The 25,933-nt window shown below is 40.1% G+C and overlaps 2 protein-coding genes across 2 annotated transcripts; both read right to left on the reverse strand.

Annotated features, from left to right (window-relative positions):
• Window positions 1-4,314: 4,314 nt before the first annotated feature.
• On the reverse strand, window positions 4,315-17,661 carry LOC124112316 (secretory phospholipase A2 receptor-like). Its single transcript, XM_046472371.2, has 4 exons — window positions 17,264-17,661; window positions 10,250-10,331; window positions 9,119-9,286; window positions 4,315-4,697 (listed from the first exon to the last, which is right to left on the reverse strand). The coding sequence occupies exons 1-4, from the start codon at window positions 17,588-17,590 to the stop codon at window positions 4,480-4,482; spliced, it is 795 nt and encodes a 264-aa protein (XP_046328327.2). The 5' UTR covers window positions 17,591-17,661; the 3' UTR covers window positions 4,315-4,479.
• A 1,893-nt stretch (window positions 17,662-19,554) lies between these two features.
• LOC124112315 lies at window positions 19,555-23,769 on the reverse strand. The gene is made up of 2 exons (XM_046472370.2): window positions 23,703-23,769; window positions 19,555-20,838 (listed from the first exon to the last, which is right to left on the reverse strand). The coding sequence occupies exon 2, from the start codon at window positions 20,741-20,743 to the stop codon at window positions 19,880-19,882; it is 864 nt and encodes a 287-aa protein (XP_046328326.2). The 5' UTR covers window positions 20,744-20,838; window positions 23,703-23,769; the 3' UTR covers window positions 19,555-19,879.
• Window positions 23,770-25,933: the final 2,164 nt, after the last annotated feature.

Raw genomic sequence — 25,933 nt, forward strand, 5'->3', positions numbered from 1 at the left:
CACACACATACACACACACTCACACACACACACACACACACACACACACACACACACACACACACACACACACACAAACACACACACACAAACACACACACACTTAAACCCAGTAAAGGTTCTCGATTATTTTATGTTTATATTATCACAGATAACACACTGAAGTATAGGGATACTACCATACTGGAAAGAGATATTTACGCAGATATTGTACGACTGATGTAAAGTTGTTAGAATTTCAATTTACATTTTGCAGGTTATCGTATTGTCAACCATTACAATTTATATATACATTAGGAAACAATTGAAACTGATGAAATCGGTAAATAATGAAAATTGTTCTTTCTATAATGTTGACAGTGTAATCCGTTTTCATGTATGTCGCTACTGTGATTGTACAAAAGCTGTTTGTCAAGTCTGAAAAGGTTTCTCGATACTAGTATCTGTTTTATTAATAAGTTAGATAATAATATCTTAGATGTCACAATTATCATATTTTGGATATGCAAGACACTATGGGCTATTTATCCACACAGTGCTTTTAACACGAGCTATATATATTTACATTTCTATCATTAAGGGTCATTAAACGCTGTTCTGAAGATGATTAAAGAACTGTTACTTACCACGCTGAGAAACAAACAGAAACAAAAAGACTGAGACTTTTGAATGGAAGTGGCTCTGTCTATTTATCTCGTGTCCTAATTGCCAAATTGCCACCAAACCGTTATTGATGGCAAGGTGTAAATGGGCCTAGTTGCCCGAACACCTATAAAACTTTAAATGATAATCAATCACCTAATTGCCTCAGTCAAATGAAGCTCCAATATATTAATGACAATTTTGGCTTGTGAATCTACTAAACTGTGTACTCTCCTATATATATCCCATGTACCTGTGCGCTTGCTGGAAATAAAAAAAAACATTGGAAAAAACAACAACTATTTATTGTCCGTCATTCGAGGAAAGTCTCTTTATTAATCAAGTTGAAGTTACTATATGGAATATGTTGGGACACTATATCGTCTTAGCATGTGTTACATATATACATACCTCGTTGGTAGTTAGACCTTGTTTATAACATACATATGAGGTCTAAAATAAAACGTACAATTTCCGTGAACGCTATTTGTTCTTAAGTTTCAAAACTTTATCAAAATACAGAGATAAATTGAACAATATATGTTCCTCGTTTGTGGTGCATAGGTTGACAGATGTTAGTTTAATTTGGCAAAAAACCATTATTATGGCTTTGTTTATATTTTAACCTGAAATGGACATAGTTTGGACAGAATATGATATTCATCTTCAAGACATTCACCACATTGTTCATAAAATGCGTCAACTGGATTTTTTACCTAATGGGGTCTCTATCGTTTTAGCATTGTAACAGTTCTAAACGTTGCCAAAATACAAATGCAGATTTTTTTATGTTATGGACTTGGTGTGACAATAAGTAGAACTGTGAGGTGAGGTGAAATTGGGTTAAACGTCGCGTCCAAGATTATTGCACTTATATAGCGACGTGCATGTACGAGTATGTGTTTGTGTGGCTGCTTGTTCTAGTCCGGACTAATGCCGATTTATAGTGCTAGCTCACTGAGATACCACGCCACAGTTTAACATGAATACCCCACTCAGACACAGTATACTGACTCCGAGCCGACCAGTCCTAGTTTTAGCCCCTTAATGCCGAGCGCCAGACAGGGTAACAACAAGTACCATCTTTTAACGTCTTTTGGTATGACGCGGCCGGGGATCGAACCCCGGACCTTCCGCTCTCCGGGCGGACGCTCTACCACTAGACCACAGAGGCGGTCAAATAGAACTGTGACTGATCCTGGATGTCCCTTCTTGTCCATAATCATCTTACTATACTATTTACTATATCACCCGTTAGAGGTGTAAATATACATGGAGTAGCGACCACGTTCTCCAAGGGCTGCGAAGTTTGAGCCTCGATATCCGTAAACCGAAACCGTAATGGATTTATTTTCTGAAAACGACAGCAGCGGGGAGCGATATAACATATTAATATGCAATAATAATAACAACAACATAATATTGTTATTGGTCTGTCATTGCACAAGGACAATTTAGAATATTAAGGATTTTTTTAAAAACGTTTACAGGTTATCGAACACCCGACCTGCCGCTCTCCGGGCGGACACCCCACCACTAGACCACGGAGACGATCACAAAAAGTTAAGAATATTTCATAAATTAGGCATACCCAAGAACAAGATAAACACATACATACAACCAAGATAAAAAAACACATATTGTATCATATACAGACATACATTAAACAGGATATATGCACACACCACGCACATACACTGATACATTCATTTGTACACGTACACTTATAAACACAACACCAAATAGTTAAACTGATACATACATACACAACATCAATTTGACTCATAAACTCATAGGGGGCACGGGTGGCCCAGTCGTCTAAGGCGCCGCAATTCGCTGTTCAGAGTTGCGTCCCTTGGGCATGCCAGAAACCTATGATTGTGGTTCGAATCCCGGTTCGCCCCGATTATGTTTCTAGGTTTGTCAGCACCATACCCGTGCTCGTTGGTTTCACCGAAGTGGTAAACGTCTGAGACCTGCATCACTTTGGGCTTTCCTCCCACATTAAGCCGTTACACGCCGTGATATAACTGTAACACTGTTAAAAGCGGCGTTAAACCCAACTCACTCACTCATAAACTCATAAACTGTTAAATGCATTGCATAGATATATACATGTGCATTTGTACACCTACACGTATACCAACTGATGCATGTACCTACATATGCCACATGCCCGATATCAACAGATATAATCGTATCAAGATTCATGTGTACATGTGGAAATGTTCATTGTTCACAGTGGATTAGGTTATTGAACACCTTTGTTTCAATTCCACTGGTATCTGTAACATTAAGGTTTTGGACACTTTGAGTTTTGTTCTGGTCAGGCGACACTGATGGAACCGTTTGAAACACATATTTAAAACAAATGCTACTTTTTGTTCGTCAAATTGCCCCCTACATTCCTTATTTCCCCGTGTCCAATTTCTACGTCTAACCTTTCTAAACATCGTCTAAAGTGAACAGTTTGGTACTGGACTTGTAGTGTCTAATTATGTCTGATTTGTGTGTTGTTGCTTCCGTGTATAGGTACTAGTCGTATGATCACTTTTATGTTTGTAAATTGGTTTTATTACTTGCCCGTGAAGAGATGACCCGTTTAATAAACATACAGCTTTATTACACATTGTGTAATACCAAAACGCGTGCTTATGTATTCTCGGAATACGTTTCACGAACAAATATTGAAAACTCTCAACATCCCTTGGCTTATTCAACGACATTGTGTGTGGAGATGATAGATCACTGGGAGGAGCTTATGCACACTCGATGACCCCAGCAACCTTGTTGCTAGGCTGACGTCACATGGCATTGTTTCGCCGATGGATCTTGCAACAAAATTCCGCAAATGACGTCATCGGGTATTGTGACGTGATTGTAAACTTGGAGGTGCAAGGCCCCGTTCCACAAGGTGATCGTGCTGTAGCAAAACGACAGTCGTTAGTCTAAGTTAAATTATGTGAGTTGCGATAGCCTTAGGGCTACGATAATTTTGTGGGACGGACGCCTGAATTCTAAAGGTGGACCATTGTATGATATTAAATTCATACGTTTCAACTTTTGACGTGTTTGAAGTATTATTCTGTTAAACTCAGTTGGATTATGCCATGTAGGTGTCAGCCTATTTACACTCAACAGTATAATTCTAAAAACATTATAAATGGCAAGTAATAAATAAAATACTAAACTCGCTCCCGTGTAAAACCAATTTTTTGAAACTCGTGAATAGTTCTGGTATATGACGAGCGAAAGCGAGTCAGATACCAGAACTATTCACTCGTTTCATAAAATTGGTATTACACAGGAGCTCGTTTAGTATTCTATATTAAATACACTGACAACTGATGTACAAAACTACTTTAATATAATTAGCTGTCAAACTGACCGTCTTTCTGATTGTCATACCCTGTACAGTACGTGTAAATCAGACCCGTGAAGATTCCGGGGTAGAATAGGTCTACAGCAACCCATGCTTCCCGTAAAAGGCGACTATGCTTGTCGTAAAAGGCGACTAACGGGATCGGGTGGTCAGGCTCGTGACTTGGTTGATGCATGTCATCGATCCCAATTGCGTGGATCGATGCTCATGATATTAATCACTGGATTGTCTGGTCCAGACTCGATTATTTACAGACCGCCGTCATATAGCTGGAATATTGCAGAGTGCGGCGTTAAACAACAAACCAAACGGCAGTCGGTAAATAATCGGGTCTGGACCAGACAATCCAGTGATTGATATCATGAGTATCCATCCACTCAACTGGGATCGATGACATGACTTAACACCTCCGAAAGTCATTCAACAGGTTCAACTGTTCTACCTGCCCATACGCTTTACAATTTTCTCTCGCACATGAATGCCTTCTTTTTCAAACAGCTCGGGCCGCCCCACCCTGTTGAAAAGCAGACAGAGAGACAGTTTTTCTCCTTCTCATCTTCGGGTTGCCCTTCTTGCCAGAAAGAATAATTGAACGACGTTCCATCGACCCATCTCCAATCCCCTGTGAAGTCCTCCTCCGATCCGCCAAGGAATATTTCCGTTTCATTTTGCCCTGCTCAATAACAGAAACTAAAAAAGTAACAACATAAAACAAACGCATACTCTAGAGAAAACGTCAGTGTTTGTCTGTTGCTTGTTTAATACAGCAAAAATGACAAATATGCAACCAATGCTTGCCGTAAAAGGCGACTATGCTTGTCGTAAGACGCGACTAACGGGATCGGGTGGTCAGGCTCGCTGACTTGGTTGATGCATATCATCGATCCCAATTGCGTGGATCGATGCTCATGATATTAATCACTGGATTCTCAGGTCCAGACTCCATTATTTACAGACCGCCGTCATATAGCTGGAATATTGCTGAGTGCGGCGTTAAACAACAAACCAAACCAAACTTTAGCGGGATCGGTCACCAGCCTTTGCGTTATGTCTCGCGATATTCCGTTGTGAGTTATATAGAGGATTCATCACGGGAAATATCAACCGAGTCTTAGTTAATCGGTATTTGCCGAGCCTTTGGCGAGGCAAATACCGATAAACGGGACGAGGTTTATATTTCCCATATTAAAAAACACGAGTGATGAATTCTATTTATCATTTTCACATTTTTGCTTCCAAATTAAGGAATAATTGCATTAAACATTAACATCAGCAACTTGTCGAAATCTTACGTATAGATCGTGCGTAGTGATACATGTTTTCCATAGCCATGTAAACCAGACAATCCGAGGAACTTTTTTTCTCAGCGAATAAACAATTCGCTGAGAAAAAAAGTTCCTCGGATTATTTTAAACAAAATACTTGAACAGACTTTTGCAGAATAATTGAAACTTTAATAACCGTAACAACAATATTCTGTGTAATCTGATTATATCTCTGGTGTAACTTCACTTATAATATATAGTTTCAAATCAAACCGCTCGCTCTTCCGGTTATCTTATTTGCATATCTAATTTGCATACTTATGTCACTGGGGTATGACATACATGTTTTTATGTCATAAGCTTATGTCATGGATAAATGCTTAAGTTAAATGATAAACCTGTGTATAAAATGTAAGTGTGTGTGGGTTGGGTGGGGGTGAAGGGTGGTGGGGGTACAACTTGTGCCCTTAGGGCTTACTACATTAAAGTCCTATCTCCACATTTCATACAGCTGTTATCTATGGGAACGTCCAGCAAATATTGTTTTCAGATGAATGCTGACAAATTGTTTAACCACAGTTTCACTATATCTAGTAGGGCCACGATGAATTTTTTTTTGTCTAAGTATCTCCTACGTAGAACTTACTATCTCCTACGTAGAACTTAGTATCTCCTACGTAGGACTTACTATCTCTTACGTAGGACTTAGTATGGCCTAGAATCACTATCTCCTACGTACGACTTAGTATCTCCTACGTAGGACGTAATATCTCCTACGTAGGACTTATCTCCTACGTAGGACTTCCTATCTCCTACGTAGGAGATACTTAGTCCTACGTAGGAGATAGTTATTCTAGTTCATACTAAGTCCTACGTAGGAGATAGTAAGTCCTACGTAGGAGATAATAAGTCCTACGTAGGAGATACTTAGTCCTACGTAGGAGATGCTAAGTCCTACCTAGGAGATACTAAGTCCTACGTAGGAGATACTAAGTCCCACGTAGAAGATACTTAGACACACAAAAAATCACCGTGGCCCTACTACGCTTCCTTCAATGCAATGTAACTGTGAACAGATTGTATGGATCATTAAAATCAGATCTCAGTGCTCGCGAAGGCTACACTAACATCTGAGATAATGACCGTCAGAATGACCTTTCGCGAACCTTCACGAGTTGGAAGTTGACATTAGCTACTCTGAATATAGTTTTCTCGAGATTTACGGCATTTGTTTCAAAATTGCGACTTCCTTTCCAGACTATGCTTTGACAAAGTTCTCAACTCAATTTCTTAAAGAAACAAAAGAACATTCACTGTCTAACAGATGTCCCGGATCCATTAGCAGTGTTACCCACAGGCTGTGGAAAAGCTTTTCAAGTTATAATGTTTATCCCATAACAACCAGTAACTGTCAGGATGCCTCGTGATAACACATTGAAGTGACTTAAGAATACATTCGGACTTTCATTTCGCGATCTCGTAAGCGACGTTCTGGCTGGTATGATGAAAGGTCGTTCTGTAAGGGGGTGTCCCCCGATCTTTGTGAAGGGGCAGCAAGCACTTATATACCCCGTTCACATGCGCCTCTATACATATGTGTGCATACGTTTGTAGAAATACATACGTGAGTATACTTGTCATGTGAACGCGTTTACTCATGTGTGTATATTTACACCAGGAGCAAATTTGCATCATGTCTGGAGCACGTGCATATGTAAATGTAAATTTGCACTATGTGTATATGTTGCAATGTGAACGTTTATGTTAACGTATGAGGATGCTATAAGTATTATCTGTTCTTTTGCCAACTCCAAACAAATTGTCAACAGTTGCCAACTGTCATGTTTATATACAAAGTTGAGTGGACGGTGTTTTCTTTTGGTTTCAAGGAGTCAAAACATTGTGTACAAATTAAATCAAACACATCTTGCTTCACTCGAAAATTCCGGTGAAGTAGCTCTCTTCTCATTCAAATTGGATTGGAAAACAGTCGTCAACATCTGACGAATATGTGTGCCTTACACAATTTAATACTTTATTTACAAACCTAAGTTTATTTTCATGTGAACGCACAGTACATGTACATATAAAATACGGATGTATAGTTAGTACTAGTTACACATGTGTGCATGTGAAAGGGGCATACGGTCTGATTTTCATGAGACTGACTTTTGGAATCTTAAACCTTGGAGCTTTGGAATCTAGTACAAAAGAGGAATGGACAGATTTCCGAAAGCACTTGCTTCTTCTGAAGGAGTTAGTGAAAGGACGTCTGTACAGGTCGGAAGCTGACAGCGAAATGAAGGGTACGACATGCTATAACTTGGTAGAATCAACCCTGTCGCCAGGTCATGGTGTATGTTACTGACGACAAACCCCAACCCAGATTCCCCAGTTTGTTCCTCTGTAAAGATAGTTAGGCTAAACGACCCGTGAAGATTCCGGGGTAGAATAGGTATTCAGCAACCCATACTTGCCGTAAAAGGCGACTATGCTTGTCGTAAAAGGCGACTAACGGGATCGGGTGGTCAGGCTCGCTGACTTGGTTGATACATGTCATCGATCCCAATTGCGTGGATCGATGCTTATAATGTCAATCACTGGATTGTCTGGTCCAGACTCCATTATTTTAATGACCGCCGTCATACAGCTGGAATATTGCTGAGTGCGGCGTTAAACAACAAACAAACAAAGTTAGGCTAAACAAATGAGACGGTTTTCCCATAATTCCTATATTATATGAGGCAGATTCTGATACCCATAAAATTAACACAAACGACACTAACATTGCATTAAATAGCAGAGTTCATTTGTGTTGTTGTGGTATTCTTGATGGGAAGTTTATTTTTCATCACTTTTGTTTCAATAGAATATAAAACTAATGTCATCAGGAGATGACATATCCCCACGATCTGGTGCAATTGGAAATAGAGTTTGGCTACTTACACCGAAATTTGTGACTAATTGCCATTGGATACCTTTGTTCCTTACAAATGGTAGTGTTTGAATATATAAAGCAGTACGACGCAACTCAGAGACACCATACAAATTAATGTTATACTGCAATGAAATGGTTATCCAAAAAAGGATTAAAGACGAGTAATTTCATAAAACTTTCTCTTCTCTGTCACAATTATGGTACCTATCATGCAAATATTAAAGGAAAGAAATGCTCACATTACCGTCTCACGGATATCCTGATTATGTTGTGATCACACATATTCTCTACGGGTGATTTATTTCCCGTAAATTGACTGGACAAAGTGTACACACCACACGAAGGAGCAGTGTTTCCCAAAGTTACTTATGCTAGAAAATGAGCTCGTCATCCAAGGGTCGTATGAAGAAAACGCGAACGTGTCATTTGGCTTTCATATTTGCACATGTTTAAGCATTTTGGAACTATATAATGATCTTTCTGCTGGCCAATGTACAGAAGCAGGTGTACAAATTCAACGATTTGGAGGTTCTGATACGGAAACGAGCTTTATCCCCATTTTCAGTCCAACTTGTCATAAAAACATAAATCAATTTTTTTTTAAAACGAAATCCAAAATCATTAAAGGGCACCAGTTCACCCCTACGCTGATCTGTACAACAAATTTCAACAATAAATACTGAATGTTTTTTTTAGTTCTGCTCCAAAACGGAAAACGGACGACGGACAGACAGACGGATATGAAAGCATGCTTATTGCCACACCACCCCGTTTTTTAACTGGGGTATTCAAAAGTACAACAAAATGGTAATGTGAAGATGCAATAATGTATGGCTACAAATCTGGTAACATTTGCATTTATTGTTTTGTAATGGATATTCGATTTCATACCTGTCATGTTTGCAAACAGTTCCAGAAATGTGTACTTTGCAGGTGTGTCGACTTTAGCAAGGCGACCGCCCCCAATTTCGCAGTGTTCCTTTGCGTCATTCCAAGTCTTTTTCAAATGGACAAGTTCATATTCTGAATTGGTGTCAAAGTCATGCAGGAGTAAGGATCCTGAAACAACAATAAACGTAGGCCAGAAAGTACATACCAGGTTTTAATGGTAGAAAGTGATCAATTTCACATAAAACAACAATAAACGTAGGCCAGAAAGTACATACCAGGTTGTAATGGTAGAAAGTGATCAATTTCACATAAAACAACAATAAACGTAGGCCAGGAAGTACATACCAGGGTGTAGTAGGTACAAAGTGATCCATATCATATGAAACATTGAACGTAGACCAGAAAGTACATACCGCGCTGTAGTTGGTACAAAGTGATCCATATCATATGAAACGTTCGTAGACTATAAAGGACATACCATTGTGTAGTTGGTACGAAGTGATCCATATCACATGAACAATTTCTTTTGATATGGCACCAACCTAAAGATGTACATATTCGGAATACAGTTCATATGTTGTTTCGTGTCATCAGAAGTATTACCCTTCAATTCAATATGATACTAGTACCTATCCAGTAGATCGATACTCGAATTCTTTCTCATATATTTAATCATTATTCTAAGAAACATAATGCAGAACACAACCTTCATATATATCATGCCACCTTACTGACAGCCCTACGAGAGAGAGCCATGACACTGTAGCTCACCTGGATATGTATTTAGACAACACTTAAATATGTCAACAAAACAGCCACTAAACAAGGTTACTTACTTGAGTAAACAATTTTTGACGTAATTATGAGAAGAAATACATGCAAAAGTTGTACTTCCTCAGTCTGGTTATTACAGAGAAGAAGTTGACAGGCCAGGTGAGCTAAAACCTTGAGGGGAGTCCGGGTTAGAATTGGTCACCAACATTTATTGCTGACCATACAATGAGACTCAGATCAGGAGGTCAGACTCGGTTAGCGTGGATCGATGCTCATGATATTAATCATTGTATCCAGACTCAATTCTATTTCTGATTGCAGCGTTAGACGACCCTTTTTAATGGGGAATAATCTTACCACACATGGCTTTTCCTGTTCTCTGTACAGTACACCGCTTGGCAGGGCTGCAATATTTTTTGGAGCACGGCCCGGTTATTTCCTAAAAGTAAACATACATGTAACATTAGTACAGTTGTTTGTTTTGTTGGTTGGTTGGTTAACGCCACACTCAGCAATATTCCAGCTGTATGACGGTGGTCTGTAAATAATCGAGTCTGGACCAGGCTATCCAGTGATTGACATCGATCTATGCAATTGGATACGTTGCCATGCATCACAAAGTCAGCCTGACCACCCGAACCCGTTAGTCACCCCTTACGACTAGCATAGTCGCCTTTTACGGCAAGCGTGGGTTGCTGAAGACCTATAATTCTACCCCTGATCTTCACGAACAGACACTGTGACATCCAACGTCACAAACGTACATGGCATTTAAATAAGGTCGGATTCACAGTACCATCATATATTTAGTGCAATGCGTAATGAACAGCGATTTAAAGAATACCCTTGCTGCATACCATTACGGTTAATGCGACATAACAAAAAAGATCGAAACAAGTGCAATGGTTGTTCCTGCAACATCAAGTTCGCATATATTACAAATAATACATTAACAATTGCGAAACAAACGGAATGGATGCATGAAAGAAATTCATAGAAATTCTTTTCAAGAATCAATGACAATAGCTATCAATATCACGCAAAGTTATACATCCTTAGATACATACCCATAAAGAATGTATGCATACATGGAACTACGCGAATGCCTTTCCTCCCGTGCAAATACAGCGTTATTGATGACATTCAAAATTCTGATCTGGTGTTTTTAGACACGTTTGTGCCTCCCTACTTGCTGAGTTTTTTTTTTTTATGCAAATGAGAATTTCTGCTGGTGTTGGCAAATCAAAACAGGTGAAGGGGGCCAATGAGTTGACTTAAGCTTCGGATATGTCAATGATCTGTTGTGTTTCAATAATTGTTAAATAGCCAATTACTTTCTACTGATTTGCCCGCCCACCTGATCAAAGAACCGCCACATCTGTTCATTTTTATGCCTATGCATAAAGGTTCAGAGTGACAAAAGCCACAACGACAACAATGTCGAGCTATATTTAAAAAAAGTTCAGTCCTTTGATCTTGACCTTTTACAACTTTTGCGGAAACTCGACCATGCTCTTTCTGCAAAGATTTCAAAGAGGGCAACGTCTTATTTAAAGGTTGTGAGAGAATGTTACGACATTCAAGAACTCAAAAGGTTTTATGCCAGACATGTGGATGATGTTTCCAAATTGGAAGCGTCAGTGACAAAAATGTCTGATGCCCTCTCTTGACTTGTACTATATGTCAGCTTGGTTTTTCAGGTGAACGGTTGCTTTGTCTTTGCATGTGTTTGTGACGGGTGTCACCGATGGGACAGGATCCGATCAGCATTTCACAACACCTGGGCCCACTTGCACAAAGCGATCTTAGCGCTACAATTATTGTAAATCCTTAAGATCGCGATCTTAGGCTTCCGCTACAATCGCCATCCACTTGCACAAAGCGATTGTAGGCTAAGATCATTGTAAGCTACAATCGAAACTTACAATTGGTCCAGACCAATCTTAAGTAGCTAAGATCGTTGTAGTCCCTGAATAAACTTGACAAAATGGCGTGCAAGGCTTGGTCTGTTTCACATAAATAATCTGCTTTACATTCAAACTTTGCCGCTTTATTTTGTGAAATTTTTTAATTCGAATCGACACTTAACAACATGAAGAACGCACCACAGATTTAAAGTCAGAAATATTGTTAATTACCATAGTTAAACACGTAACTATCGAGTCGATAGCTAAAAGGAATATTCCCATCCAACTCAAAACTGAAAGAAATTTGAAACAACATACCTTTTCGCTAAACAAGGGAATGATAAAAACCTAAGTCGTCCCGCAAGCGTTTTGTAACGTCCGTGACCTTTTCGATAAGTCAAGGGCAGCTAATCTTAGTTTATACTCTAGATGGGAGTGGTTTCCCTTTGTATCAGCAGAGTACAATCTACCTTACCCAGTGTATCAATGTTGTTGAATCGCTGAGCTCCCCCTATATTTCTTTTGGGTCACATTCTTGTCAGTTATTTTGTCTTTAGTTTATCATTAAATTAATCTACAAATAAATACAAGCTGAAGAGCAAATCATACATGTTTAAATCTAAAATCAAATGGGACGGGGACGACCGGTTAAATATCAGAGTTTAAAAGAAAAAAATACAAGTATTCATCAAACAAGCAAATGTACATGATGAAACATTTGATTTTTTTGCAAAATATCCCATAAATAGCAAAAATAAATTTCACATTTAAAAAAAAAATATTAAAAAAAATTAATACTTCGGGAATATATATAAACAATTGCTTTCTCAAAACATTGTTCATTATTCTTATTTCCCGTCTATGCGTTTTTGAAAGTTCCCGTCTTTCTGTGTATTGAAATGGTAGTCATAACATCCTTTATTGTAGCAACGAAACGAAAACATGAAGGATATATTTAGGATTTTACGAAAAGCCCCCCTAAATAGATGGCGATCATGCATTTACACGTTATGGTTTTAGGAAATATTATTATTATTTATTTTAATTTTCATAATAATTGTGTTACTAAATAATGTATTTATTCGTATTTCAATACTTTGAATAAAAACATGAGTAGGTATTTCTCTTGTTGAAATAGAAAACAATTCCTAAATCACGACAGTATTAATGCCGACAAGAATTTATGCCTTCATTCTAGTAATCGTTTCCTTCAAATAATTGGGACCTTTCTTGAAACTGTGCAAAGTGCGATGGAGGGAGGTACGTGTTGCATGTTGTTACCGGTTCCACTTATTGTATGCGCAGCAAACTATGCCCGTTTGCAGACAACTATAGACAGGAGTCGAGTTTAAAATATTCGTACCTCCACAGTTGAAGATTTCAATCTTAGCTAAGATCGCGATCTTAACTCCAAGCCGTCTTACAATCGCGCTAAGATCGGTTTGTGCAAGTGGAATAGGACAATTGTAGGGTGATTGTAAAGTTGATTGTAGCCGCCTAAGATCGATTGTAACTAAGACTGTTCTGTGCAAGTGGGCCCTGGTGTCATTACTGTCATACTTTTGTTTGTTTGTTTGTTTTGTTTAACGCTGCACTCCAATATTGCAATATTCCAGCTCTATGACCGCGGTCTGTAAATAATCGAGTCTGGTCCAGGCAATCCAATGATTGACATCATGAGCATCGATCCACGCCATTGGGATACGATGACATGCATCAACCAAGTCAGCCTGACCACCCAATCCCGCAGTCGCCTCTTACGACAGGCATGGGTGGATGAAGACCTATTCTACCCCGGATCTTCACGGGTCTGTCATAGTTTTGAGCAGTTTCGATCTTCCATCGGCGATAGGTAATCGATCAAGAGCAGCCCCCTGTTACTAATGTCGATTCAAATTAATGAAGTAACTTCGATTTCTGGTTGGGTATCCAGTGTGTCGTATCAACTGGTCTCAATGAACAAGAAATATTTAACTAGTTAAGTAAAGTGAATTTCCAGTCAGCGATAGTCTGAACAAGTCTATTCATTAAAACGAAGCGACAAAACCCTTTCCATATCCAATAGAAATCTTGCTATCTTGATGTACACATTGTATAGTGGAATATTCTATTTGTACTCATGTACCATCGATGGTGGTGTTATTTGAGTAAATTACTTGACAATGTTGATGCGCTGGGGACTAGTGTGTGCATTTCATATGAAAAAACAACACAACGATCGTAATTAAAGCGACAAAACCCTTCCCATATCCAATAGAAATCTCTGCATAAAGGTCGATTGTACGATTCCGACTATCATCATGAGCATGTGTTTATGAATCACTATCAAAAAGTAATGATGACAGGTTTTCGCGAAAAGGTCAGCGTATCCTGCCCCACCGGGACACCCTTCACAAGCACATGCAAAGGCAAATCAATTGTTCACCTGAAAAAAACACGGGAATATGTGGTACAAGTCAGAATAGGGAATTGCATCGGATATTATGTTTGCCAAATTTGTAAATGTCCTCCACTTTACTGAGGCTGTTGTAACTTTGATCAAACAACTTCTGAGAAAAAGTCGTATGACGCTCTTTGAAATATTGGTAGAAAGAGCATGCTGGATTGTATCTCAAAAGTTGCAAAATGTAAACAGCAAAGGATAGAGCAGCTGGAATATTGCTTGACATACAGGGAAAGTTGACTACTGGACAGTTAAAGTCATCCCTTTTGTCATACAGTCTTGCGGAGAATGTTTCGTCACTCTGAATCTTCATGCATAGCTCTAAATATAAAAAACAAACAGATGAGGCGGTCTCATTGGTCTCCTTTATTTGTAGTGCAGGGCCTAGATTTTCGAAAGCCCTACAATTATCGTAAAGTTATCGTAAAGAAATCGTAGGCTATCGTAGCCTATTTTCGAAACTATCGTAGCCCTAAGATATCTTAAGTTTGTCGTAAATCTAAGATAGCCCTATACCTGTCGTAAGTCTATTTTATCCTCATCCAAGATGGCGGTATAATTTGCTCTGGACATTTTTCATGATGAAGATGACAATGATTTGATGACAAGACCGAGGATATTCCGAGACTAAACTCGTCGCATCAATACGCTTGACGGCCTCGAGCTATTCTCCCGCTACAGATAGGTGTCGTAGCTCTGAGCGATCTGCGACAGGTTTACGATTGTTTCGAAAATCTATCTTATCTTAGTCTTAAGATATCTTATCTTTGAACGTAAGTAGTTAAGATTTATCTTAGCTAAGATCGTTTCGAAAATCTAGGCCCTGGTGGGTAAATCAGTGGAAGGGAATTGGCTATTTGATGGTTATTGTACGATATCAGATCATCGATATACCTGAAGCTTAAGTTTCTTGGCCAAATTACCTTCTTTTTATTTTGCCAATCCGAACAGAAATTATGATTCATATGCATAAAGAAACATTTCCGCAAGAAGGGAGCACAATTGGTGCGATTGGGGACGCCAACTTCTTGCCTAAATGTCTTACCCGCAAATTGTAGATGTTATCAATGAGGAAGTCCAGCATTTAACATAGTGTTTTCTCAGTAAACTTCAGATGGCATTTGCTTTCATGTTTCAAAAATTGTCCTGAACATCTGAATATAGATACGTAACTGTACCTTTGTTCACCACGTTTTGTAGCAATAGCCCCATGGATCAAAGAATGGACTATCCTTACGTTTGTCATGTGGGATAGTGGTGTACAAAGTTGAAAAATCAAATGTTTTGACAGAATTGAACTTGGTTCGTTTCTGAGATTGCAAAAGTCAAGCAAATCCTTTGTGTTTTTGAGAATCCACATGGTATTAATTCCATTTGTCTCAAATACTTTCTGTGAATATAAAGAATGAAATCCTTCCTTCATTGTATTAAGGATTTTGGTTAGTCTTTGAGACAGGGAGTTTGGTGGTACATTTGCTGGACTCAGAAATAGTCATAGCTAGCTCTCTTTGTATGGATATTTATGAAACTTTGGAATCCAGTACAAAAGAGGAATGGACATGTCTTCAGGCTTTAGAGTCAAGTCAACGCCATCGGGTGTACGTCCCACACAGTTAGCCAAGACTCCCGACTCTCTTTGGTCGTCGCATACGACAGTCATCGGGAACCTGGGATCGACGCTCACCGAGGATCAGTAACATTTTTTAAAGTTCGTTGCTATATATATTTCAGGTCATCTGTACATACTCACGTTTGGGCCAGATATAGCAGTAATTGATGTTATGATCCATAACGCCATCGGGGAAGGGAGAAAGCCATTTTAACAAAGACACCACCACAGATTCCCTCTGTGGGGTATGTATTATTTTGTAGAAAATATATAAAAGGTTTTTATAGAGACGTGTGTGGCTGCTTGTACAAGTCAGGACTAAAGCCGGTTTTATAGTGCTAGCCTCAGTTTAACATGAATACCCCACTCGGAGACGTATGACAACACCGAGCCGACAAGTTCCTGTTTTAGAACCTTAAGGCCAAACGCCAGAAAGGGTAACAAGTACCATCGTTTAAACGTCTCTTGGTATGACGCGTCTGGGGATCGACCCTCCGACCTTCCGCTCTCCGGGAAGAAGCTCTACCACTAGACCACGGAGGTGTTCCTTACGCCTAGGAAAATATGAATTGGAAACGTCTAATTCAGACCAGAATCAGGCGGTAATGACTGGAACTAATTCGATAACTAATTACAAGAAACCGTGCGTGAAATTTGACAAAGAGCTCTACAGTACTCATATTTCTGCAGATCGAATAGACAATCACATCTGGAAACCCGAAACGAAAATTCCACCATTCATATCAATCTTGTCATCACAGACCACACAATCCAAAATCAATCTGAAGTAAATTAAATATAATGATAATGGATAATGATTTTTCGTACGATCGGTCAGAGTGCACATTACAGGATTATTGTTAAAGTACACCAACTATTTCGATTGAATTTGAGCGTGGAAGAGTCATGAAACTCCATATATATACACGACAGAGTCTAGTAGCTTTACAAAGTAACTGCTGCGTGTAATGTTTTGTTTGTTTGTTTATTTGTTGTTTAACGCAGCACTCAGCAATATTCCAGCGATATGACGGCGGTCTGTAAATAATCGAGTCTGGACAAGACAATCCAGTGATTGACATCATGAGCATCGGTCCACGCAATTTGGATCGATGACATGCATAAACCAAGTCAGCGAGCCCGCCCACCCGACCCGTTAGTCGCCTTTTACGACAAGCATAGTCGCCTTTTACGGCAAGCATGTAATGTGATAATAAAAAACGTGAAATAGCGAAACTAGAACTTGTAGTTACAATCTTAAATATTCCGCGCTGGCTGAGATTCAGGTCTTTGTGGCTCTCAACACACGGAGACTGATAAATGTTTGGAAACATAGTGTGTTGTGCTGCTAAAACATACTCGGGATTGAAATTATCAACATACTCGATAAGCAAACATGACTACTCTCTTACCTTGGGCCACCGCGAACGTTCGGAGTATGCAAAGAGTGGACTCTCGACAAGCAGGCCCGATCCACTGCCCCTTTTGTTTCGCCAGTTCAGGAAACATTTCCTGTCATCAAGACGGAAGTTAACAGACCTGCAGAGCCGATGCGCCTTGCATTTTGCTGCACAAGAATACAGTGAGGAACGTTTCACAGAGAAGTACGACGAGAGTAACAGTGTATACCCTATGTCGTATGTCTGGTCAAGATGACACAGCTCCAGAGCCCCAAGGGTATAAGCGTACAGACAAAGAGCCAAGACATAGCACAGTGTTGTAGACATACAGCCCCTCATGTTTTGACGCAAAAGATGAGTATGAAATATTTGTGGTCTTGACTGTCCACGACAACGAACGAAGACTGGTTCTCTTGCAGACAGATGTGTTTGATTTATGTTCCGTTGCCAACATCACATTTTCAACGGATCAGCGCATGCGTGTTTAATATTTAATAGGCCAATCTGGATATGGATTGTTAAGGTTCACGTGACGCAATACAACATTTGGATCATGTTTGTTTGTTTGTTTGTTTGTTGCTTAACGCCGCAATCAACACTATTCTAGCTATATGACGGCGGTCTCTAAATTATCGAGTGTGGACCAGACAATCCAGTGATTAATATCATGAGCATCGATCTACGCAATTGGGATACGATGACATGCATCAATCAAGTCAGCGAACCTGACCACCCGATCCCGATAGTCACCTCTTAGGACAAGCATAAAGTCTGGAAGTTAATTTAAGGTACCGACGTTTACTATAATATCTGAAAAACTATTGGACCTACTCCAGTCAAAGTTGGTATGAGATTATTAAACAGTCACGAATAACTGGATTTTACATTTAAAGACAATCGGTGCATGAATAAAAAAATCTGTCTATTTAGCTATCACTTTATTTCATCAACAACCAGACCTGTTCGTCACGGGTGGAACGAGCATTCATTGTAACAGCCATCTGCATAATGCTACCCCTGCGTCAAAGGGCCACATGACACAGTTGAACCAATCCACTCAGCTCAGATATTGTAGTAAACGTCGGTACCTTAAATTAACTTCCAGACTATATAGTCGCCTACGGCAAGCATGGTTTGCTGAAGACCTATTCTGTCCCGGATCTTCACGGGTCAATGTGAATCGTGACAAATCAATAGACAACTTGATTACTGTCAAGATGAATCGAAATTCCCCCCAGAGGCTATTTGATACCTTCGCAAAATGTTCTTGAATAACTTTGGCGGTCTGGGAAATACCTATTGCAGCACTTTAATTCAGGGATCAGTTTCATCAAACTGGTGTCCTTTCGGAAAATGACAGTCGACATAGGAAATGCGTTAGAAATTGTTTGTGATAACCATCAGGTGACATGAAGACGGATGGTTCAAGTTCAAAGAGTTCTGTATCATTTTTAATTAATCAACAGTATTGAAATTCCTATCAAGGTCTTATGACACATACCTCAGAAAAATGGTGACGTCAAAGTGAGAAGCCTTTTTGAAAAATGACAGTCAATTTACTGAGGACGTGGATTCGGCATTCCTTGTAAAACACTTGACATGGTATCATTCGGAAGTTGTTTGAGCGACCAGGACTGTAAGGGTAGGGGGAGGGGGAGTTGGTAGTTTTAACAACATATATCCGATCACCCCGGAAACGGTTTCGCGAGCTCTGTGCTTTCATGGTAAATTGGTAGATCTACATCTACATCTACGCAACTCTGCACAGCGAATCGCGGCGCCTTAGACGACTGGGCCACCCGTGCCCCCTAATCTTGTATAAAATTGGAATGGATTTATTCTCAATGTTACAGAAGCTCCACGCGTACGTAGACATATTTCATGATTGTCACACAACAATCTCTGGGGCGGTCGGGTAGCCTAGTGGTTAAAGCGTTCGCTCGTCACGCCGAAGACCCGGGTTCGATTCCCGACATGGGTACACTGTGTGAAGCCCATTTCTGGCGTCCCCCGCCGTGATATTGCTGGAATATTGCTAAAAGCGGCGTAAAACCATACTCACTCACTCACTTACTCACAACAATCTCTGAAGAGTTCGTTTAGAAATAAGTAGTTTCCCTTATCAGCGCCATTCGTGACAGCTTGTGTCAATAGTTCAAGACTGTCTGGGAAAGACACGACTAGCTATGTATGTACCGTAAATAATCACAAGTAGTAAAAACGCGGAACGAGAAGCGGAATTAAGCACATGTTTATTCTAAATTGATTACGAGAACTAATGTGATTTCTGCTTCGAAGCATTCAAACATTTTCCTTTTTTTCAAGTATATATGGGTTCTAATCACAGATTCTTCCTGTGCTCACCAAAGCAGTAGACGTTTACATCTTCATCACTTTTGGATTTTCTCCCCATTATTCTGGCATGCCCAGAAACAACTGCAAATAGGGTTCAATATGGCGTAAAAGTCACTCACTCATGCATTGAAAACAGTTAAAGGTTAAGATATTTCACCACATTTCAAACAACCACCAATGCATTGTTTGCCGCAAAGATGATATTTTTTAGCTTGGCTTTAAATTATGAATATATAATTACTATCCTCAAGTCTATGGATCAATAGTCTCTTGTTACAATTTTGTCATGCATGTTCGAGAAGTGGATCGATTCTTTGTCTTAAATGCTTCATATCCGCCTTTCAAACCTTCCACGCATGCATATATCTCAGGTCCTGGACGAAAATCAACATAATACAAGTCGTCAGAATCTGACTGCGATTTGAAATATTCATAGTAACGGTAAGGCGATTTCTTAAACTGTACAAAGTCCAGTGGAATGGCGTTGTTGTAGTAGGTGTGGCCATTGTCCATACAGTGTTCATGTTCTTGTGCACCTAATGTCCATTGGTCAAGATGGACATACCATCCTAAGGGCTCCTGGTATGCCCAATGGTATCTGCCGGAATCTGGAAGATCATACACATGGCTACTATGATACACTGCTGCATATTTCTCTTTGAAGAAGCAATTCTCTCCCTCTTCAAGACATCCACTTGATTTCGAGTCCAAATATGTTTCACGATCTTCAAGACGTACACCCGAATCGCAGTGCTCATGGACATGGTATTTCGACCAATGTGCTCCTGTAGGATTTTCAAACGCCTCATGTTCACTGTACTTCATCGGAGAGTCCAGAACAGGGTAGGATTCTCTCAGGTTCTGCACCTGTTCAACAATACGACCAAGTGCATTCACTTCAAAGGGAAACGTATCACCTTCCATGTGCGCTGTATGATCTTGATATGGATGTGGCGGAGTGTTTTCAAAACGACCAGACCATCTTTGGCTGTCATCATCCCCATCCCCATTCCCATCATTTAACGGATACAGCTGCATGAAAGATGAACGTTTCAGCACCTGTGGCTCACCCGTGTCTGTGGCTTCTGGCAGATTGTCTGGATAGCTCGTAGATGCGCTTAAGACGTTATTCATCATAATATTCAGAGATTTATACACGCTGTAAACTGTATTAGACGCAGGTAATTGGAGGCATTCTCGGATGTCAGCTGGATATTTTATAGATTGTCCTTCTGAAATAGAGGAAATATATATTAAATTATAAGCAACGAAAAGGACGATCCTCTACTGGATTACGATGTTTTGTTTGTTCGAATGTTGTTTAACGCCGCACTCAGCAATATTCAAGCTATATGACGGCGGTCTGTAAATAATCGAGTCTGGACTAGACAATACCGTGACTAACATCATGAATTTGGATCGATGACATGCATCGACCAAGTCAGCGAGCCTGACCACCCGACCCATTAGTCGCCTTTAACGACATGCATAGTCGCCTTTTACTGCAAGCATGGATTTCTGAAGACCTATTCTATCGCGGTTTACGAGGTAAAATTACTGACCAATATGCTTGTCGTAGGTGGATCAGGTAACCAGGCTTGGTGACTTGGTTGATGGCGAGTCATTGCTCATACTATAACCCACCGCCTCCGTGGTCTAGTGGTAGAGCGTCCGCCCGTAGAGCGGAAGGTCCGGGGTTCGGTCGCCGGCCGCGATATTGCAAAAGACGCTAAAAGTTGGTTCTTGTTGTTACCCTGCCTCGCGCTCGGCATGAAGGGGCTAAAGCAAGGACTGGTCTGCTCGGAGTCAGTTTACTGTTCGAATGGGGTATTCATGTTAAACTGCGGCATGGTATCTCAGTTGGCTAGCAGTAATAAATCGGCATTAATTAGTTCGGACTAGTACAGGCAGCCACAGGCAGCCACAGACAGACACACACACACACGTGCATGCACGTCGCTATAATCTTGCACGCGAAGTTAAACCCCATTTCTCACTTTACCTCATAATATAACCACTGGATTTTGGGTTAAAACTCGATTATCTTAGGCTAACACCACATACATCAAGCTGATGTATAGCTCATGCACATTAGCGACTCTGTCATTGACAAAGTCGTAACGGTAGTCGCTACAGATGCATATCTATAGGATATGTTTGTATTTGTAATTATACACCAGACCTTTCATTATTTGTCGACTTGTAATTACAGCGCTATATTCACATCCCAGAGGACACGTCTGAGTGAACAACAGTATTGCTTACATACCGTGAAACATTGATCGTAGCTTTCTATTACTGAACAACATGTCGGTATACATGTAACTGTTAACAGTTAACGGCGTGTCAACCTAAGGTGGGAGGAAAGCCCGAAGTGATGCAGGCCTCAGACGTTTACCACATCGGTGAAACCCACGAGCACGGGTATGGTGCTGACAAACCCTGAACATAATTTGGGGCGAACCGGGATTCGAACCCACAATCATAGGTTTCTGGTGTGCCCAGGGGACGCAACTCTGCACAGCGAATCGCGGCGCCTTAGACGACTGGACCACCCGTGCCCCTCATCCATTTATTCTTTCCCATGAGCTGTTCTGTATGCCACAACCAGAACAAACGGAAGTGAATATTAATTATGGATTTCGGATCGAAAACGAAAACAATTATTCGGAGAACAAAATTGTAATGGTGGATGTCTTGAAGCAGGGTCCAAAAAGATATTCTGCCTCTAAAAAATGAGAAAAGAACCACACGATACAAGGTTAAGCTGATTATTGACAAAATACCTACATACCTTGACAATTGTCATTGAAATTCAAGAAATACAAAAAGTCAATCGTTTGAAAGTATGAGTCGGGTGACACGAATCGTCTTGGTTACGGACTAGAATATGTATACTATATTAACAACAGGTAGACAATATAGTTATATTTTCGACGATTATGTTTTACTGGTTCATTCACGCCACGAGTTCAGCCGTTAAACAGTAGTACACTCAAATCTTGAAGAGTAGACTACATTAGAAGGTCCACTGACACAGGTTTAATCAAAACCCCATTACAAGACTCAATACAATACACGTTCTTGTATTATGAGGTGAGGTGAAATTGGGTTTAACGTCGCGTCCAAGATTATTGCACTTATATAGCGACATGCATGCACGTGTGTGTGTGGCTGCTTGTACTAGTCCAGACTGATGCCGATTTATAGTGCTAGCACACTGAGATATTATGCCGCAGTTTAACATGAATACCCCACTCAGACACAGTAAACTGACTCCGAGCCGACCAGTCCTTGTTTTAGCCCTTTAATGCCGAGCGCCAGACAGGGTAACAACAAGTACCATCTTTTAACGGCTTTTGGTATGACGCGGCCGGGGATCGAACCCCGGACCTTCCGCTCTCCGGGCGGACGCTCTACCACGAGACCACGGAGGCGGTCTTGTATTATGAAAATAGCCGCGGTGTTTACATGCTTGCGTAAATATGTGTCTAGTTGTTGGTTGACACACTGGGCAATGGCTTCAAGTTATAAACGTGGCGTGTACATAATCTAGTCATGGGCCGGCAAACAAGTGATTGATATCATCAGCAACATCCCACGCCTTCCGGGCACGATGACACGAAAGTAAACCAATACAGTGAAGTCACCCAATCTGACCCGCAATCAATTTAGTGACACGCATAGGTTACTAGGGGCCTATTGTAACCCGGAAAACATATTTGGACTCGGCTGGATCAATCTTGCTTATATGAATGACTCTCACCCTTTGGTACTCAAAGTAGGGATCTGTGGTTGTTTGGTTGTACGTCGTTGCTATACCCTGGCTGCAGAATCGATGACATCATTTTCTACAGTCTTGTATTTTGATTATTATGATACAACTGCCAAAACAGCCCCCATAATTACACTTATGATTAACATTGATATATCCCAAGACTCCACACAAAATCATTCTCAAACCATAGAACGATCAACGAGCGTTCACGTTTCTTATTCCGCTCCCTGACGCTATTATTAATTAATTACATTATTCATGGAAGCTGTATCGACCCATCATGTCGAAATCGTTCAATATTCTTGAAAAAAACCTTACAGTTCGTCTTGATTGTGTCTTTGTTGACTCCGCGGTACCTGACAACAGATCACATCGACTCTAGAACATATTGTCCTCGTAAATATCTTGTGTGCTTGTACACTGAACTTTACCACCAGTGATCAGTCTGTAGGCCTCATTCATGTCGTGTATCCACTTTCCGTCAGTTGTATTGTATGCTGAAAGGCCAATGTGTTTGACTTAAGATTTCCTTGCCAGGCAGTGCTTTCATGTCACCATAATAGCTTCTATGGCTTTATTTTCATACGTGTACAGTCAGTTATGTTGGGAAGAGTAGGGCGGTGAAGCGCATTATGACCCTGTCACATATTTTCAAGTGTCCTACAGCCTTCGCCTATGAAAGGATGACTTCATGTAACTTATTGAGGACATGACTCGTGTTTCCACATTTTATGAATAGGACTATATATTGTATTTTATATCATCAGAGAAGCTGAAAGATCGCCTCCGTGTCTCTACATGTAAGTCGCTTAAATGGTTCACAAAACACTGTGGTGTTTCAGGGACTGATTTGTTTTTGTTGTTGTTTAACACCGCACCACGCAGTATTCGAGCTAATGATGGCGGCCTTTAAATAATCGTGTCTGAACCTGGTAGTCCAGTGATTGATATCATGAGCATTGGTCTTCGTCGAGGTACGATGACATGATTATACGAAGAAGTAGAAAAAAAAGAAAGATTTATTCTCATTAGTCCTAACAGTATACATTAGTAACATGATGTATAATCCATACACAATCCTATTTAGCATCTTTACGTGTTGGTTCGTTGGTTTGTTGTTTAACGCCGCACTCAGCAATATTCAAACTATATGACGGCGGTCTGTATATAATCGAGTCTGGACCAGACAATCCAGTGATTGATATCATGAGCATCGATCCACGCAATTGGGATACGATGACATGCATCATCCAAGTCAGCGAGTCTGACCACCCGATCCCGTTAGTCGCCTCTTACGACAAGCATAGTCGTCTTTTACGGGAAGCATGGGTTGATGAAGACCTATTCGACCCCGGATCTTCATGGGTCTCTTTACTAGTTAAAAATCGCACGATATTAAGTTTAAGACATTCCAACAAAAATGTATTTCATCACAGACTGCATTTTTATTTATGGTTATTTTCTCTATTAACTGATAACATTGAAACATCTCTAAGTTCAAAACTGCGGAAGACAAATACATGGTTATAGTAGTCGGTATGGGTTTAAGAAAGGTATCTCTTTGCAAAATATGATTTTCGTCTTTTGGTGAATTTGTATTGACATCTGTGAGTTAAGAATCTTTCTACTTCACCACACACCAAATGATATTGCGTTGAATGTTTTAACTTCAGTAACAAATGTTATATTTGGGATAACACTTTCTGAGTAAAGTACAGATTCTCGTACTTATTTGGTTTGAGTCCCGTCTGGGATTCGAACCAACACTGCCAGTGTGAGGCATCTAATCGCCAGCACACAAAGTCAGCGATCTAACCAACACTGCCAGTGTGAGGCATCTAATCGCCAGCACACAAAGTCAGCGATCTAACCAACACTGCCAGTGTGAGGCACCTAATCGCCAGAACACAAAGTCAGCGATCTAACTCACTCAGCCACCGAGGCTTCCACAAAAATGAAAGCCCGACAACTGGAAGTCTAGATCTCGTACTTTGTGTACCCTCACTCTGGCAGTGTGGTTCGAATTCCGGACGGGACTCAACCCAAAAATGTGTCTAGTTTTAACTTATGTATATATTTACAAAACCATACATGCACACGTGGCAAAAGTATAGGTTTCTCAAAGTCCCACATTTTATAACCATATAACAGTATGGGCTGAACAAATTGATCATAAATGTTAAGCTGAAACTCGATAAGTTTTTCTAACAGTCTGTATACATAGCTACCGTTGTCTGATCTGTCAGTCTTGACTGGGCTTCGCAAAACCTTCCAGTGTTCGTAACATGACACCAAGATACCAGGATAAACTTTCACAACCTCCACATAAATAGTGTTTATCATTACATTGTTTGCCGTGACGACACATTGTCATTAGCACATAATACATGTATTACTAAGAGTTTGTCAAACAGCCCGCCGGCGTAAAATAATCAACAAACGATAAAATGAGAGTTTGTAAGAAGTGTGGTTTCAGGAAGACAGAATGAGAAGAGTGGTTCATGGTGATATGTTTCTGTATCCTTGTGACTTACTAGTGTGAGTCAGTT

Source organism: Haliotis rufescens, unplaced genomic scaffold (assembly GCF_023055435.1).
Source record: "Haliotis rufescens isolate VD_foot unplaced genomic scaffold, xgHalRufe1.0.p SCAF_8, whole genome shotgun sequence".
NCBI classification, from domain to species: domain Eukaryota; kingdom Metazoa; phylum Mollusca; class Gastropoda; order Lepetellida; family Haliotidae; genus Haliotis; species Haliotis rufescens.

Bases quoted from the DNA above. Each gene is read 5' to 3' on its own strand.
- LOC124112316 (XM_046472371.2), bottom strand. From the start codon at position 17,590: ATGAGGGGCTGTATGTCTACAACACTGTGCTATGTCTTGGCTCTTTGT. The intron at 10,332-17,263 runs GTAAGAGAGTAG...GTTTACTTTTAG, and splicing joins AACGTTCGCGGTGGCCCAAG to GAAATAACCGGGCCGTGCTC. The intron at 9,287-10,249 runs GTAAGATTATTC...TTGTTGTTTCAG, and splicing joins AACAGGAAAAGCCATGTGTG to GATCCTTACTCCTGCATGAC.
- LOC124112315 (XM_046472370.2), bottom strand. From the start codon at position 20,743: ATGATGAATAACGTCTTAAGCGCATCTACGAGCTATCCAGACAATCTG.